The sequence below is a fragment of the Manis pentadactyla genome, chromosome 4 (genome assembly GCF_030020395.1).
Source record: "Manis pentadactyla isolate mManPen7 chromosome 4, mManPen7.hap1, whole genome shotgun sequence".
In the NCBI taxonomy this organism is placed as follows: Eukaryota; Metazoa; Chordata; class Mammalia; order Pholidota; family Manidae; genus Manis; species Manis pentadactyla.
Window position 1 is genome coordinate 175,756,316 of NC_080022.1, and position 19,144 is coordinate 175,775,459.

At 37.9% G+C, this 19,144-nt stretch overlaps 1 protein-coding gene across 1 annotated transcript; it reads right to left on the bottom strand.

Moving 5' to 3' along the window:
* Positions 1 to 2,643: 2,643 nt before the first annotated feature.
* On the bottom strand, positions 2,644 to 18,762 carry CCDC47 (coiled-coil domain containing 47). Its single transcript, XM_036899774.2, has 13 exons — positions 18,546 to 18,762; positions 14,208 to 14,476; positions 13,654 to 13,761; positions 12,998 to 13,172; positions 12,369 to 12,490; positions 12,077 to 12,142; positions 10,994 to 11,095; positions 10,678 to 10,788; positions 9,851 to 9,936; positions 8,539 to 8,597; positions 8,131 to 8,240; positions 7,766 to 7,933; positions 2,644 to 4,330 (listed from the first exon to the last, which is right to left on the bottom strand). Exons 2-13 carry the CDS (start codon positions 14,469 to 14,471, stop codon positions 4,250 to 4,252), a joined length of 1,452 nt encoding a protein of 483 aa, XP_036755669.1. The 5' UTR covers positions 14,472 to 14,476; positions 18,546 to 18,762; the 3' UTR covers positions 2,644 to 4,249.
* Positions 18,763 to 19,144: the final 382 nt, after the last annotated feature.

Here is a 19,144-nt window from a genome sequence, read left to right on the forward strand (position 1 = left end):
AAGACCTTCACATGTGGCCTTTGGAATTGAGGAAATACCACACTGAAAGTGAAAGTGGATATGCACCTCAGGGTCTCAGTCAATTCTACATACTTCCCTTTGATCTTATCTAGTGCTTTAACATTCCAAAGCTTTACCCTCCTATTCTCTCATTCTTAAAAAAGAGATGCCTCTCACAGGAGCAAACTTGGTAAACAGACAAAACAAGATAGTATAGTGGACACTGAAGTAAAATTCTTGGCTGGGTTCTTCTGAAAAGACCTTCACATGTGGTCTTTGGAATTGAGAGTTCTAGAGAAGTCAGTGCCTGAAAAGATGCCAAAATTGATGCAGCCACCGCAATGGGGAATTTAAACATTGGAAATACCTCCCATCTGTTATAATACCTGACTCAATAGCTATGTCATTTTCTAACTGGATGTTAATCAGCCCAGGGGGCTAACGGACATCACCATCTTTATGACTGTCCACAAAAGCTAGTTGGAGAACCTTTTGGCTCAGATTCTTGTGACTGTTTCAAGGAGCACATTTTCATTCTTTCTGGTTACCGTTGCAAAAGGGCCTCCTAAATCCAGGTAGTTTAGAAAAGCAGTATAATGAAAGATCAACTTTCAGAGTTGGCAAAGTCAATCCTTGCCTGCTTTACTTTTGCCTTGTCATGAGCCCTGGGATGCACAAGCTTCTGAATGCTTTTCACTTATAAGGAAGGACTGGGACTCTCCCAAGATTTCTGGTGCTTTCTGAAAGTAGCTTAAATGAAATGGAGATGGACTGAAGTTCCTGGCTGTTTTGACTCTCACCATACAGGTTAAACTAAGTGCACTGCCCTTTTTTGAAATCACATAAATTGAGGAAGGTAAACCTAATTGCCTAGAATACTCAAATGAGATAGAAAAGCTTATGATATGTAGTTTAACAGGTAGAGCAGGACTATTTAACTTGTAAAGCATTTAATGTCAAAGCATGTTATACACATTATCTAATCTAGTGTGTCCTCTAAACAGCCATTTTAGAGAAGGGAGAGTAGATAATGCCCACTTACAGATGAGGGAACAGAATTGTTAAAACACGAGGACAGCACTTGGGTCCCAGCCACAAATCCAGGGTTCTTCCCTGAAGCAGAAAACTGGCTTCTAGCTTTGCTACAACCTTGCTTTGTGATACAATTATATGCAAGAAAAAGATGCAGAAGAAAGCAACTTAAGCATTTTAAGTTGAAAATGTGATAGAAAAGCAGTTAAAAGAGTTCTCCCTCAAGTAAGGTTGATACAATAACCAAGATGGCTATAATACCTGATTTCTGAGTAACTCCCATGGAACTAAGTTCTTAAAGAAGGCCTGTGTGTCTTTTAAATAAGTTACACTATTTAGATAAAACCAAACAGGTAAAATTAAAAAGAATATTTAATTATAGAAGATGAAAGTAAAAATCTAGTAATATCCATTAAAAGTGGGCTAGTAGTAGATAGAAAGTTCTGCTTTCTGAAAAAATTAGTTTTCTTCTGAAATTGCTATTATTTAATTAATGGAGCTGAGATGGGATTCAACTGTGCAAAGATAAAAACATTAAACTTTCTTCCAAATGCAAATCTTTTGCTGATCACCAAACTCCAGAAACTGAGAAAATTAACACTTTTCACTATTACTTTAGCAGTCTGTAATAGAAGCCACTCCTATGGGTATAATGGTCTCCTCCCTTTCACCTCCTTTTAAATCGTTTAAAATGAGGGAGGCGGGAACATTAAGGAAAGAGAATCTGGGAGGGTAGAGTATTTCACCTCTTCCACCAAAAACAATATATCCTTGTACAACACTGCTCTAAATTATTTCCACAGTGCCAATTCCTATTGGACAGGTGGAATGAGAATGCCAACTAATGGTTTTCTTTGGTCTAAGTCCCATCTAAAGAAGAGTTTCACAGCCGGTGCTTGACAGAAAAAGGTTCCATTACCAGGGAAACAGAATCCTAAACTATTCCCCTGCCTCCAAAATACCATCAGATTTTGCAGATAAGGTTGAGGATCTGCCTGGTTTCCACTGGGAGAAAGGAAAGCAAAAGAGAGTAAAGAAAATGTATGGCTTGGAGAACAGTCCTAGATGATAGCTTATGTTTTTAAAATGCTGAAGTTTACAAGAGGATTTTACATATACCATCTCTTGGTATCTACCTACCTGTGAGGTAGGTAGGGAACATAATTATCCTCACTTTCTAGAAATAAGACCAGAAGAAAGACTCAGGCAGGTTAGTGATTTGCCCTAAATCAAAGATTAGTAATTGGTGTTGCTGGCACTAAAAGCCAGGTCTTCATCTTACGACCAGTCCAGTGCCCGTTTTGGCACTTATGAGTGTCCAGGTTATGCAGAAAAGAATGGAAGGCTTAGTGGTTTTCCAATGTATGAGTCAACAACATTCTCCTTCATCCTCTAATGGTGTCTTAACTCAAGAGGGGGACTTCAGGAAGGGGTGCATTAATAAACAGATAGGGTTCTAAAAATACACAACATTCTAAAAATATGTAGCAACCAAGGAATTATTGTCAAGGACAACTCTTTTGAAGGAAAGGCATTTCAGGACTGACTTTTATTGAACAGAAAGAACATTCCTATGGGCAACCCCAGAAAAGTAAAGGCAGCACTCTGAAATTTTTGTCAATTAGTTTAATGTATGTCCATAGGTAGTTTATATGAATACTTAAATTACAAAACTAGCTGCCATGGTCCAAATGTGTGGGACTTTAAGAAAGCTTTTATTAATCAGAAGACAGCAAAGCATATCAACTTTGATTTCTAAAATGTATTTTAAAGGTTTGTAAAAGAAGGGTAATTCTAGAATTATATAGCATTACATTAATTAAATTTTTGTTATTTTAATAACTTAATTTTATGTATTAAAAAATTACATTTGAATTTCCCAGTTTATACATTTCTGCATTAACCTAGAGAAAAACTCATGTCAAAAGTTTCCATGCAGTTAAAAGGCAGCAGCACATCCCGTTTTCATAGCAGCTTGTTACTGCCTCAGAACACACCTGCTGTACAGCATCAACAAAAAATACCCACCCACCCCTCTCCCACCAAAACACCCAACCCTTTCTCATCCCCTGCAAAAGTTACCTGGTACAAGCAGTGAATTAAAAATGCTTTCTTAGTAAGAAGCATTTATAAAATGCAGACATCTGCACAAGCTAAATGCTTGTGCACAGAGATGGGCCTCTCTCCCAAGAGTTCCTTCCTCAAGAGGCAGAAAGTACTCTGAATAGTTCAGGAAAGCTCATTTTTAAAAGTGTATTTATGCATATTCATGGCTATTTCTTTGAAAGAACATACCCAGTCTCAACTGTGGAAGATATAAAAGCAGAAGGAGAAGCAAAGGGACACAGCTGTAACAGAGAATACAGCTTCTCCATGAACATCCAATAGGTTGTGGCAACCATGAAGGAAAACATTTATGACTTCACATAGGACCACTGAGCTGATCTAGGTGAAGTAGTTAATTTTCCATGCATTTTTTATATCAAGAAAAACATAAAACCACTTAAAATACAGCATTCACATTGTCATTAGCTCATGGTATCAGGTAATGAAGAAACTGTGCTCCTGTACTACTTATCCCTAGAATTTTCCATGTACATGTTAAGTATCCTAAAGTCTACAAATATCCTGTAATACTGCCATCAGGACTTCCCACCTACAAAACATATACTGAACTACATTGTTTTGAGTTCCTGAAATTTCAATACCACATTTAGTGTATTAAAGTTTCCTTTTTTACAAGTTTAATGCAAACACAGAAGAAAAACACCAATGTTTATTGTGCAATTCCAAGAGTTGTTTGTGGAATCTTGGTTGAGAGACAGTCTTCAAAGCCATTTCAACTGCCTAGTTTAAACAAAAGCAACACTCATTATTTATCTATAAATTTCATATTTCTTCAAGCATCAAACCACTGAAAGCACTGATAATTCATGTTATAAATTTTAAAATACTTTAAAATTACAGATTTCATATATCATTCCTTTTATAAAATAATCAAAATAATTTGATTATCTGGAAGAAAATTACTGAGAGTCCTTCCAATGTACGTATAACCTCTTTACAACTCCAAAAACTGAACAGATGATGAAATAGGGATTTCTCAGTCACTTGTGAGAGTTTGAACCTTAAGATGAGAAATGGATTGCTATTTTTTATGTTTCTTATGATTTCAGAGCTTACAGGTGGCATCAGGACTCAGGTCTCTGGGATGACTTTACATGGCTTTCACTTTTATTTGTTTCATTTTCATTTGCTTTTTCTCCAATTTCTTTTGCTCACGCCTCAGGGCAGCTTCCTAGAGAGAAAGAGGGAATACAAACTAAGTTCTAAGCACATGTTTAAAAAAAAAATCTCAACTAGATACTGCTTATATTACTATTCAAAACTTAGGCTTACACTGTAAATAACACCTGAGAAGATAATTATTAACAATTGCTAATATCTATGTTGGTTAATAAAAATTAACTTGAAATGAAGCAAAAGTAACTAAAATCTCAACTTAGAAAGAACTAAACACTATATTTAAGCTTTGTTATTCTGGTTTGATTTTTCCCATACCCAGAAACGCTAGCCCAACTTCCATGATAACATTTATATGTACCTGCCAAGGATTTGTACTTCAGTTCAGAAAACCTTTAGAGCTTATCTGATCAGTTATTAATTATAAATCTTTATTTAGCATATATGTTATACCTGAGCACAATACTTAATAATGTTCAACGGGGATTTTTTATATTTATATTTAGGAATTAGGAAGTTATGTAGAAGGAAAGAAAGAAGCTTCAAACACATTATTTGGGTAGCAGAAGTCCCTGGTTATTATTACCTGTATTGAGGGAAGCCTTCAAGCTCAACTCAAAATATGACTTTGCTGTTGGTTATTAGTGGTCACATCTGTCAAAGCTGATTTCAGCTGCAATCTCAAACTTAATTTTTTTTTTTTTGAGAGGGCATCTCTCATATTTATTGATCAAATGGTTGTTAACAACAATAAAATTCTGTATAGGGGACTCAATGCACAATCATTAATCAACCCCAAGCCTAGTTCTCAACAGTCTCTAATCTTCTGAAGCATAACGAACAAGTTCTTACATGGTGAACAGTGCAAGGGCAGCCATCACAGAAACTTTCGGTTTTGATCACGCATTATGAACTATAAACAATCAGGTCAAATATGAATATTCGTTTGATTTTTATACTTGATTTATATGTGAATCCCACATTTCTCCCTTATTATTATTGTTGTTATTATTATTATTATTATTTTTAATAAAATGCTGAAGGGGTACGTAGATGCAAGATAAAGGTAGAAAACATATCAAACTTAATTTTTTTTAGGGTTTTTTTTAAGGGGCAGAAATGTCCTAAGAAATATACTCCTCCAGGAGTCTCAATCCTCCAGGATGAGAAAAGAGGGAAGAGGAAAAGCAGAAGCCCATAGTATCTGTAGTTCTTGATAATATAATATATTATGTCTCAAAGAGTGATTTGTAAATTGGTGGTTTGGGAACTACTGTCAGGTTCCAACATTAGAAAACAAAAAACTCTCCACATATACAGCAGCATAAGCCTGAATGTTTACCATCTATAACTGTGCTATTTATAGTGTAAAGATCTTAAAGAATAGAGCCATCACTGTTAACACTGCTTGTATGGGAAAATGCGTTCTGCATTGGGTTCAGAGGCAGGAATGAATCCACCCCTTTTGGCAGCTGCTGCCTCTTGTGAGGACTTAGTAGCAAGCAAACACCAGCAGCATATACGTCACATGCTGTGGTCTTCTGGGACAGCTGTATAACATCGTCTAAGTACTGTCCACAGGTCCCTTTCCCGCTGTTCCAACCCATACCTCCATCATATTCATTCTTTCCCCAACACTTTATTCATCCCTTCCCATATTACATATTATACACGTGTGAACCTACCAACAAAGAATATAGTATAGTGGTTAAGAGAAGAAATCTATTTACATTAACATATTTAAGAAAAATTTATGTTAATGTTAGTATGTGAAAAAATATTCACCTTCAATAAATCAAAAATGCAAAATAAATGAGATACCATTTCCCAACTATTAGGATCATACATTTAAAAAATTGATCACTAGTTTCTATACAGATGTGAGAAAAGAGCTCTCATATCATATAGCGGTAAAAGTATAAATTGGTAGAACTACTTATTGGTAGCCAGTTTCTCTTTCTTACCTACAATTGTTTTCCTCACAGCATAAAAAAGCACAAATATGGAAAGACACTTGGAAAAATTCTGTGTTTTTAATATAAAAAAGCTGCAGAATGTAAAATTATCTACATCAAGAAAAAGATTTTGTACACTAATACACACATATGTAAGTTGCAGAACTAAATAAATTATATAGTGTTAACAATGGCCAACTTTAGGGATTAGAGTTGTCTGAAGGATTATGTTATACTATTTTTACATAATAGGATTAAAGTAATCTGTATGTATGTATGTTTCTCTTTAGTTTTCAGATTAAATATGTAAGAAAACAAAACAAATACTAGCAATAGCAGGAAGGTCCAGATCATTTGGATAATGATTCACCCAAGTCTGAAACTGACTAAAGTCCCCCCCACCTCCTTTCTTATTTAAGTCACCGGATCTTTTCACAAGAACCCAGGCCTAGATACTACAAAGTGGTAGTCATAAAAAAAAATTCATGGTTTATACCCACAAAGCAGTTTACAATCTGACAAGTAAAATTCTGGCTGCCCCAACCTTTCCTTAAACTTTCTGTAGTTTCAAACCCCAGAAAGAACTGGTGAACTTTTTTCATGGAAAAAAGGAAAGGCATTATCTATTAATGATTCCATATAGATTCTTCCAGTGTATTTATTAAAAAGCCATCTTTATTTATCAAGAAGGTTGCATAAACACAGAATTCAGTTTTTAGTCAACGAAACTAAACCAAATCAAACAAAAAATGAGAGGATCAGATGAGAGGAGGCCTGTGGCATCATGGGCACTGCACTCAGCTCCACTGATGACTCTACTACCAACTGAGGTGCATGCAGCATTCCACTTTTTCTTGGCAGAGTGCCTCCTCCACTTCTAAGAATTTCTTCAGTTCTTGAGATTATTCTCATTAAAATTCACATCTCCCAGAACTTTGCAGTCCTCCTCTCTTTTGACCAGCTTTATAAGGCTTAAAATTGTAGAGCTGGATGGACTATGGCACCTTACTTCGCAAAAATGTGAGAACATGCTGATGTCTGAAATATACTAGAGCCTAAAAAAATTTGAATTTGAAACTCTAGTTATATACACAATAGAAAACAAAAATACAAACAAAAACTATTAGAATTCTCTAATTCTGTAATCAAATTAAAAATTTTATAAAACAAGTTTATTCGGACCACAGGGCATCATGCTTGCTGACTTCTATTAAAACTCCTTCCTTTCTACCTCAGTTAAGCGTCTGGCTTGTAAGATGACAGTGGAAATTTCAAAATTGGATTGTGTTGGTGGAGTGGGATAATCCGTATCATTCTCAGGACCATGGACTCAATCTACCATGGTTTGAACAGGAAAAATTATTTATTCTTCTTTATAGTGCTATGGATTAAGTAAATGTCCCAAATGCTAAGAAAATGCTAAACTCTTAGCTGTGTATGTATATTCCTACACAGAATTATCTTAACAGCCAATACGGTGCAAAGAGGCATCCTTATACATCTTAGTTTTACCCCAGCGGTACGAACAGTCTTACCTCCAGCCTGCGCTGTTTCTCAGGATCTTCCTCATTCATGATGCGCTCCTTCTCTGCCCTCTTCTTCTCCTCACGCCGGGACTGCGCAGCTTCCTGTCTTTGCACGTGCGTTAGCTTTAAGAAGTTCTCCTCCACTCGGGCTCGGTTCTTATCTGCTTTTTGTTTGCCCTTTTCCCAAGAAAAAGAGCATTTCATAAGAAATCCAATTCAATCCAACAGAAGCAAAATCCCATTTGGTATTCTCATAAAAACTGCTCTCACTTAGCACTTGCAAGTCAACTAGCCAAGAAAACATTTGACAACTGACGCCCGGGAGAAAAGAAATATAAAAGATGCCAACTTATAACAAAGGCTGTACGTCTTACTTCTCTGTTGAGTCGGAACTTTTTGGCTTTATCAATAGAATAAATCACCATGTTCATCAGGGGCAGCAAAGCCTCCATATCCTTTGGGTAAGTGTTACCTGAGCCAGGCACTGGAAAACAAAGCCATTTCCTACTGAGTTAATGGCAGAATACTTCTGGGTCACCCCATTTTTTTTCTTTTTTCAATTAACAGACTCCTTTATACAAGTTTCTTAGCTAAAATGCAGCAGAAAATAGAAATCAGAACTTATAATAAGAACCTCTTAGTGAAGAAACCCAAAAACTAATAAGCAGGCATAGAGTTAATTTTAATTTAGTTTTTTATAGCTATCATTTAGGAGGAATAATACTCTCCTTAAGATCATCCCACACAAAACAAAGAACCCAGACAGGACACAGAATACTTACCATTAAATGTAAACAATAGTGTCCTCTTAGTGTCTGGTAGTTTTAAAGGCTGACCTTCCCTGTCATAAAAGAAAAGTCTTTTCAGAAAGAACACAAGATACTTTCCATGTACATAAGTCACCAATTCACTTAGATTTCTAACAGATAACCTGCAAATAATCAGCACAGTATGTGGCTTGGCACCCCCAAGTCAAATACAATCTCCAAGCCCAAAGGGCTTTAGTCCACTTAATCTATCTGATGGATGCATTCACAAGTAATCTTTATCCTATACCTGAACACCTCCAGCGATGTTCCTTCCAGGCAGGATATATTATATATACTCCATCTCACCTGGGAAGCCAGAAATGAGCCTGTACTTAGTATGAGGCCCATGTTTTAAATAAGGCTTTTGTTTGTTTTGATGGATTTTTATGTTTTATTTCCAACTCTTATTCTATCTTCCTATAATGAAGTATTTTAGAGTCAGGCTCAGAATAAATTTAGAGATACTCTACTTCAGCATATATGATTTAGTTCCAACTCACCAAAGATTCCTTTGTAATCTTTAACCATTAGCCCTCTACTCCTTCCATACCCCCACAAAAGGCTCCATGGATGCCACAATGTGATACACTGCCCACAATGTTGTTATTAGTTGAACAAAGCAAGGATGATGCAACACTATCTAGAGTCACAGACTTGAGTAATTTTGATACACAACTAAAATCCAGATCAACTTTCCTGAGACAGGATGTGAATTCAAATAATAAGCCCAAGCCCTGAATATGTACATTTGAATACTATTACTATAAAGCCAGAAATTCCACAGGCATTGAGGGTGCCTCATAGCATACTACAAAAGAATATAATCACCCAACTATTCAAAGAAGAAAACCAGAAAAGGCCATGAATTGCAAAATGTACACTTCTTTACAATCAAACACAAGTCAAACATCACAGGCAGATTCGTATCATAAACTAAAAACAAAAAAGAAAAAAAAAAGAAAGAAAGAGAATCCAGATCACAAAGGATAAAGAAATTAGCAATTGCATTTTCTTAGTATTAACCATTCTATAAGATTCTCGTTCTCCTTGCTTGAGTGGGTAGTGGGTACATGCAGTGACATGCAAACGAGGGAGGCTTATCTCCCACAGGTTTTCCGTTACCTTCCTGATGCACTCAGTCAAAGCAAAGGAAAACTTGGGTGCCCGTCACCAACTTCCCTCAATCATTTATTTACTAAGGGAAATTGCAGAAGTACCTTGCAGCTGTTTCAACACAGAAGGCTAGTGAGGAAAACTAATTTCAATATTTTTATCACATACGTACTCTTGCATAATTTTTGGACCAGAGAACTGGTCTGAAAAATGAACAGATTCAATCTTGTCAGCATAGTGTGTAAGAAAGTGGACCATCTGAAATAAAAAAAAGAAAATTTGCTTTTAAAAGTAGGGTTTGACACATTTCCCTTTTTTCATAATGATAGTCACCCTTCAGTTCTCCTTGCTTTTATTCAATGGCATTAAGGCTCAAGCTTTTAAAAAATTAAACTTAAATAAGGCAGACTATCCCTACAATAAAATGAGTATCTTTCCTTAGACACATCAATGATTAAATTTCTTCTAATAGCAGTTGAAAATATGTCTCAAAATAATGTTCTAAACAAGAAGATAAAATTTAAAATAATTTAAGAGGATAATTCATAAACACAGCACCTTGAACTTACACTTAAAACTATGTTTGAGTTATCCTATATTTTTATGATACTAAAATGTGCTGTTACTAACAGTAAAAACTGACAGAAAAAAAAATAGCTCTATACCTCTCTCTTTTCCTATACTAATCAAAATGCAAAAATTGACTAAATGACATGGTGATAAGGATTAAAGTTGTAGTGCTTTTTAAAGAAACTTGAAAGCCCATGAGCTATCCTAGGAACAATTTGATCTTGATTTAGAGGGAGGAACTTCTTGACTACTCAAATTGTACTTTTGAAGAGCTAATCTATTGCTTAAAGAAGGTATTTTAATGTTTGTGTGGGAAAGGAATATGCAACTAGTGCATTGTCATAAAATGGAGAACTTGTAAAGTGTGACTTTTAGGGAAAGGACTGCAAATGCCACAGTCTGCAAATGCATGTCGTCTATTCCATTTACCTTTGTATCCATCATTCCCTCCGTGACTTCTCCCATCTCTGACAAGATGGCTAGGTGGTCTGGCAGTCCATACTTTGCTCCAGACTTAGGTTTGTCACTACAAAACTCACTCTAGAGAAAGAATTGAAAGTAAGACATGATGACTTATCATGCAAAGACTTTTTTTTCTTAAGAGAAGATATGCTGACCTATTTCAGTGCAGTACTTAACAATGTTCAAGCATTATCATGAATTATACTCTACCCTGAAGCTAAATGTCTATGTAAGAAAGAGGCATAGTTTCTACATATATTTGAGTTGGAACAACTTGACATACCAGATCCTGCATCTCTTTCTGTAGTCGCACCAAGGCTTTCCGAGTGCCAACGGCAAACACATAGGTATCCATGTCTTCATCATTCATGGTTACTTTTATTTGCTTAAAAAAAAAATCAACAAAACTCACCTGTTAGATACTGTGATAGGCAGGTTTCTCAGATGGCCCCCAAGATTCCTGCCCCCTGGTGAACACACCCTCCCCTGAAACAACATCACTCCCACGATTATGTGGTGTTATATGGCCAGAGGTCCCTATCAGTTGGCTTTGAGTAAATCAAAAGGGACATTATCTTGAGCAGACTGACCTAATCAAGTGAGTTTTCAGAAGGGATTGTGCTACTTGAAGAAAAGAGTCAAAATGTAAAAGGATTTATCAGGGACACAATGTGGCAAGGACATGAGAATGGCTTTTAGGGACTAAGAGTGGTTCCTAGTTGACAAATAACAAGAAAATGGGCACCTACAACCACAGGGGAACTGAATTCTGCTAATAACCTCAATGACCTTGAGAAGAGGACCCCAGCTCCAAAGCTCCCAGTTGCTGAACACAATGATTTGCTAGGAGGACAGTGCGCCTACAGAGGCCATGGCAGCTCTGCACACCGCCCCACTCCCATATCCTGCTGCATGCCTCTCACCCATTTGGCTGTTCCTGAATATATCCTTTATAGTAAAACAGGAAATGTAAGCAAAGAGTTTTTCTAAGTTCTGTGAAGCACTCTAGCAAATTACTGAGTTGTGAGAATTCTGGATTTATAGCTGGTCAGAAGTATGGTGGCCTAGGACTTGCAACTGGCATCTAAAATGTGGGCAACCTTGGGGGACTGAGACCTTTAACTAATGGGATCTGGCACTAAAACACCCAAGTAGGTAGTGTCAGAATTTAACCAAATTGTTGGACACCTAGATGCTATCTGGGTAATCAGAGTATTGGCTGTTGGTGTTGAAAAAGGGTCTGTTTTTTGTAAGGGACACAAATTGCCTGAAACTCCAGAGAATCCAGTCAAGAAATGGAATAAGCTCTAAGTAGTTAAAAATTCAATCTGTACAGATAAAACTAGCAGGAATAATACATACGTACCACTTGATCACTCACTGGCCTCATCATCCGGGCCAGGACATTCAGTAAGTCCTGTCTCTTAAGGAACTGAAAAAAAAAGGAGAATGGTTGCAATTTATACTTATAAAGAAAAGACTTTGGAGGGAGAATCATACACTTCAAATATACTCTACATTTTCCAGTTAGTAAAAAGATGATTTTTAGACCTTGTTGTAAGTCAAACATGAAAGAAGGAGACACTGAACTTACAGGACTGGAATTACACTGGATAAAATATGAAAGGTATACATTGTACCAGAGATTCCCTACTTACCCTCAGCTGGATAAGCATCCCCTCACAGCACACTCGACCAGAACACCACAAGTTGTAGATATGCTCATTCTCCTGGTTCAGCTTTCCTGTGCTTGTGGCTTCTTTGTTAGTTCCATCATCCCCTAGGGATCAAACCACTTAGTATGATTCACTGAAAATGTTGGGGCCGAACATCCACCTTACTCCCTATACTACACAGCTACAGGGAGTCCTCTCAGGTACAATGTCCACAGTGTCTCCCTCTTCAGTGGATCTGAAACTAAAGTATCCTGAACCTGTGGAAATGTTGAGGGATTTCTAATTTCTAAAAGAAAGCATTTATCGAGCTACCTAAAATGTCAAAGTTCCTTGCTTTCAGCCTGAATTTTATTAATTTGTTTTGACTAACACTGATTATCTCAATGTAATTGGAATCAATTTTTGATTAACGAAGATGAGGAAATTATTTCATAAATATAATCTAATCAATATATAAAACCCCCCAAAAATAAAGGGATCCTTGAGAGAGATAAAAAGCATCCTCTTCAGCAGTCTGTTAAAGTAGTTAGATACTTAACGCTGAGGAGTGCGAACAGTTCTTACCAGATGGTTCTCAAGAAGGCAGCTGGACTTGAACTAGCTGTACTTACCTACTAGGGTAAAGTTGCTCTCCAAAAGCTCTCTATGAGTGTTAAACCAGGCCTGAGCAAGACGACTGTTTTTATTCTTCCCAATGATATAATTCATGATGTAGGCGAGCAGACCTGTCACCATCAAGATTTCTAGATAATAACTCTCCCAACTGTTCTGGAGGTGTGCAGGAACCTAAATCAGAAAAACAATCATTCCATTTAATTGGCTGAGGCTAAAGGATGGAATCTAACTCACTGGATGAAGGACAATGAGAGGACCCACAAACAGAAGCAGATACTTTATATAAACTGTCACTGAATATGGTTGTACTTTGAAAAATACGCCCACTTTGGTTTTTTAGATCACCTTTGTAAAAGATCCTTCAAGGAAATATGAGGATGGAAAGCTGAGAAGCCCCATGTATTAAATATGATTCTCAGTCCTACCCCAAAATAAATTCAATGGCTATCCTCTTCATCATTCCTTGATAAATATATCTAGAAGTTGCTTCTCTAGGTGTGGAGTTTCATCAGAAGAATTGATGTCAAAGTCTTTCAAACAGCTCCCACTATTTCATCAACACCAGCTGCATGTCACAAAACTCTATTTCTGGGATGAATGACAGCAAGATATTTTTTTGGTAGTTTTAGAATTCAGAATCCCATATACCTACATCAACAATTGTTATCGGGTCTTTATTTTTGCTAGAAGAAGTATCTGGTTTGTCTTCAAAGCCTTCAAATTCTTCATCATCATATGGCTCGTTCTCAGTATCTCCCTCCTACAAAAATGATGCACAATCTGTTTTCCTCTACAAATGTCTCCAGCAATTGTATCTCATTTTTGTAAGCAACATTTATAGAGGAATACAGAACATGTAAGTAGCAAGCACAGAAGACAGAGATATTACATATTTTTAACAAATGATGACTCTCCATGCTTTTGAACACTGAATTCTACAATTCCCACCGACACATGTTATCTATTCTCCACCCCTTCCCCAGCCAGGCTTTCTACAGAGGAGAAAAACACAATTCAATCCTCAATTAGTGTAAAAGGTGGGAACATACCACATTTGCAAGAGCTCCACCAATTGAGCAGAAATAAAAACAGAAGAGAGTAAAGGTCTCCCACCTGGGTTTTACTTTCAATGTCTGGGAAGAGGGCCAAGTTCCCAAGTTCCCCAGCCTTCCAATTTCCCAAGAAATCAACAAAAAAGAACCTCACCTGGTTATCTGCATCTTCAAAATCTCCCTCTTGGTTTTCATCTTGCCCTTCCAAGTCCACGGTGGTCTCATCTTCATCATCTTCAGTGGTTATCACTCGTTGAGGAGCTTCAGTAACAGAATCTTCTGTGACATCCTCAAATTCAGCAAAGTCATTATCATCATATTCTACTATGTCTTCTTCATCCTCGAAATCATCAAACTTAGCTTCAGAGACACTCCCGAACATCAACAGGACAATACAGAAAGCATGGAAGGCTTTCATTGCACCTTAAAAATGAGTCAAAAAAACCAACAAACCCTAAATGGACTGCCATTCTACATATACTGCATATACTCAAATTTTGTAAAAAGTGAAAAAAATTAATTTACAAATCCTTTCTGCTTTTCTTTCATTTAATACTATTCATTTCAGATAGCATTATATAAAAAACAACAAGGTGAGGGTCAGGAGGCCTAGGTTCTAGTCTGGATTCTGTCACTAGGTATCTGTAAAATCTTGGACAACTAATTCAATCTCCTTAAGTTGGTTCCATTTACACTGCATAATCAGTAAGCATTTTTTGAGAGCCTATAAAAAGCTCTTTAGGAACTGGGAAAGTGTATAATGAAATAAGGATAAGATGTGACTATTTATCTGTCAATGGGAACAAAAATAATACATAAATTGAAAAGCCATTCATACTTAAATCAACTTTGTGTGTATAGCAGCATTATCATCATCATGAAGCAAATGTTTAAAACACAAAGTGCTAGACACTGTCCTAAAGGCTTTACAAAAAGAAACTAATCTTCATAATGACCTTCTGAGCAAAGTAACATTATTAACACCCCTATTTCACAGATAAGGAAAATGAGGTACAGAGATGCTAAGTACTACAACTACCAAAAGACACAGAGCTATGATCTGATTCCAGATTTGCCTCTGTTCTGAAGCACTTCTCAGGCTGCTTCTCAAATATAAGCCAGTGGCTATGAGTTTTATATTATTTACTTAATTTTGTTGCTAACAGAATTGTTCCTACTGTGCATGGTGGAATTAAGTATATTGGCATTCCCTAACTTTCTGAAAAGAACACTAGGTATTCTACCACCTAAACAAGTTTCTGAATCAAGAGTATGACATCAGATCTGTGACAAAATGTACCAAATGATGTGAAAATGTGAAGGACCACAAAATTATCAGACAGCCTTTCCAAAAAAAGAACATTTGAGTTGGAGTTTGAAGAGTAGATTTCAACCATTAATCTATTGAGGCTGTATTTTTAGTCCTCCACTCTTACCTAAACACCAGCTCTGTATCAGGCATGGCCATTTTTGATGCCCTAGAAACTTTTTTTTGACCCCCTATGTAAAGGGTCGGAGAGTAAACACTTTAGACTTTGTAGGCCACATAGTGATCTCTGATAACGTTCTTCTTTTTCAAAAACCCTTTAAAAATGTAAAAACCATTCTTAACTCACAGGCTGTATAAAAACAGTCTGTCTTTTAAGCTGTAGTCTGCTGACTCCTGCTTTACAATCACCTGAATATCAACAGGTACCCTAATTTCTCTATTTCTATGCAATCCCATTTTTCCAGTCTTGTTGAAAAGAGCAAGGTATCTAATTTCTCACTTTCTTTTCTCTTTGAAGAAATCTAAACAGCCATCAATCCTGCTGTCTCCATCTCTGATTCCTAGAGCCACCATGATAATCCAAGTTATCACCACCTGCTGAAGAAACACGGTATTATCCTGAATGGTCTCCCCTGTCTCAACTCTCTCCCTAAAGACCACTATCATCCTTCTAAAAGACAAAGGCAATCCAGTTCCTGCAAAAATATCTAAAAACTCCTTTGCCTTTCACTGCTTTTCATAAAATGATCCTACCGTATCTAATTAAATGTACCTTCGCTGAGCATGTCATCACATCAGATACTATGCCAAGAGAAGTACAACATGATTCCTGAATAATCATAAATTTGCACCAGAATTCAGCTTCAAGGATATGTGCTATCACTTATGACATGAAAACCTTAAAACTGGTTAAATTTATAGGTATATACAAAAAACAAATTTACTTTTTGTCCATTAGAAATTGTTATAAATGAAGTTACAACTATGTCTTTTTAGAAGCAAATACATATGAAGAAGTTGAGAAGGACATACACCTACATAAAAATAGTAGTCATTCTGTATGGTAGGATTATGGGCATTTTGCCCTTATTTTCCTATGATCCACTTTTGTAATAAAAAGTTCTTTGAAAAATAAACCAAAGCATGGGTCCTGCACTGCAAAGGCACTGCAGATTGAAGAACTGCTACAGCACAGAGGCCTGAAACAGCACGCGTTAGGATTTTGGTATATGATGGAGCACTGAGTTTGTAGACAAGTGAGGGAAATGAAGCTAAGGGCCAGATCTTGACGATCTTTATTTAAATACCACACTAAGAAGTCTGGATAATTAGAATCAACAAAAGGACTTAAATAGGAAAGTGACGCTACCAGATTTGAGTTTAACTCTGACAGCTCATACATCCCGTGAATTGGAGAAGAGCACCTGAGGCAGGAAAAACGGGAAGTGGCTGAGCTAATTAGAATGGCAGTGGTGTTGGGAATGAAAAACATATTTGACAGATATTTAAGAATTGTACTTGTCAGCATAAAGTGACTGCGTATAGGGAATGTGGGAAAGGAAGATCTGGAGTGATGCCAAGTTTTGGCTTAAGAGCTGGATAAAGTCATCCCTGAGATGGAAAGCAATAACAGAGGAGAAAACGGGGCAGGGGCCGGGAGTGGAAGGGGTGCGGTAAGTTACAGTTAGTCCTATTGAGAAGTTCAGAGTGTTTTCAAGCACTATGTTAGATGACTTGACATTTACCTTACTTTTCACACCATCCCTTAAAAGGTCTTATAACCGATTTTTAGAGAGAGAGAAAAGGAAGTAGTTTGAAATACAAGTCTGGAGTTCAGGATACAAGCCTAAACTAGAAAAAGAGATGGTGTGGGAATGGATGAGATCTCCTGGGAGTATTGAGAGTTAGGTTTAAAAAAAAAAAGGCACCTAAAAATCTTGAAACAAATCATAACAGCTAAGAGGTGGGTATAATAGGAAGAACTAGGATGGAAAACGAAGAAGAGATGGCTAAAGAAAAAGAGACTGATCAAAGTGGCATCAGAGAGATCAAAAGAGAAGCGTATATCTTAGAAAGAAACAGCTCAGTTTCAATTGCTGCAGAAAGTTCAAGTAAGACATAACCCCAAATTTCCACATGTTAATAAGGAAATCATTATTGGCAACTGCAGGGAAGTGGTAAGAATGGAAGCCAGAATGCAGGGAGTTGAGTACTAATGGAAGGTGAGTGGGTGACAAAAACAGTAGGTACCACTCTTGCAAGTTGCTCCAGAATAATAAATATTCTACATCTCATATCTACAATACCATAAATTCTTAAATGAATCGGTTCAGTATCAAAGGTTATTGCCCAACACTTTGCAACCCAAGGTTGCACGCATTTCTAAGGTAACTCAGCGCTATTAACACGGCTCCTTCAAGGTTATTTAGGTTAAAAATTTCCAAGCCATTTGTGCCTTGGCCTTCTTTCTCACAAGTCTCTCTGCTGCACCTGTCAATTCATTTTTCAAAAAGCACAACTTCCTGCCAGGCCATTCAGTCCTGAGACTCCTGGGGCAGTGAACACAAGTACTAACAAGTCTTATTTGATTACCCTCTGCTAGTTCACCCAGTAGTCTCTCGGCGACTGGGATAGGACTTAAAAACGAAAGAGGAATAATTGGGGCAATCATTCCTTGTTGCCATTTTTAGACTAGGCCATGCTGACAACGACCAGACTGTAAGACTTCTGGAAATCATGGTGACATACCCCTGGTTCCTTACAAACATCGGTCAAAAACATGTCTCATGCTATAAATCTTCAGAGAAAATTAGTCACAGAGGCTATTGCTTCTGTTAAACCATCCCGGTCTAGTCTTTGCCCAACAAGGAGAATCAATTCATCCTAACGTCCATATTCTATTCTTCCTGCTGGAAACTATAAGCTTCCTCTCTAACTTTGCCCTTCAGGTGGGCATTTGCTCGCAGCTTTATGGGGAGGTTCCAAAAAACCGTTAAAATTACTCCAATCCGGAAAACCAACAGGAAGATGGGCGTTGGGTGGACAAAGTCTGCTTTTAATAAAAGTCGGGATTAGCGGTAAGGCGAGGGGAGCGATGCACGTCATCACAGGACGGACCTAGAGGGTTGGGTGAGAAACGCGACAGGACTAGGCCATGCAACTCAAGTCACCGCTCGGCCTGGCAGGGCCCCACCGACTACCGCGTCATGGCCCGCTTCCTACCTGCACCGACGGCTAGAACCCGGCCCAGCGCTCCTGCGGAGTCACCTCTACGTTCTGCCTCTCGGCCAGGCCGCCTGCGCGATCACCGCAGTTTTACTGCCCCCGATGCCTCTAGGACACAGCTGGACCAGGAGCTCAAATGACGCCGAGGTACTCTTTACGCAACCTCCACCATCCGTTACGAAGAATGCCAGCGGACCGCCTGCGCACGGAGGGAGAACGAGACGCAACCTAGGGGACCGCGCGAGAACTGCTCCGCTCCTGCCAGCGGAGGCTAGGCGGGGCTACTGGAAAAATTACATAATCCCGGCCAGAGCCGCCCTAGCAGATCCCAGCCATCTCCACTAGGGTTCAGTCAAGTTGTCACAGCGCTGAACTAGTGCCCCGGAAGCTAAAGGTGGCCATGCTCCATGGGACCACGTGGCCAGAGGCACGCGGAGAAATGTTGCACAGGTCGCATTTGCAAAGGACCAGAGTTTAGGGTTGGCAATTTTATGTACATGTGGTTTCCGCTCAAGCTCTTTTCTTGGGAGTTTTGGGCGGCTCCCTACCACTGCTGCTCTTCCTTCTCTCCCAGGTCCACTTCCTAGATGGGCAGT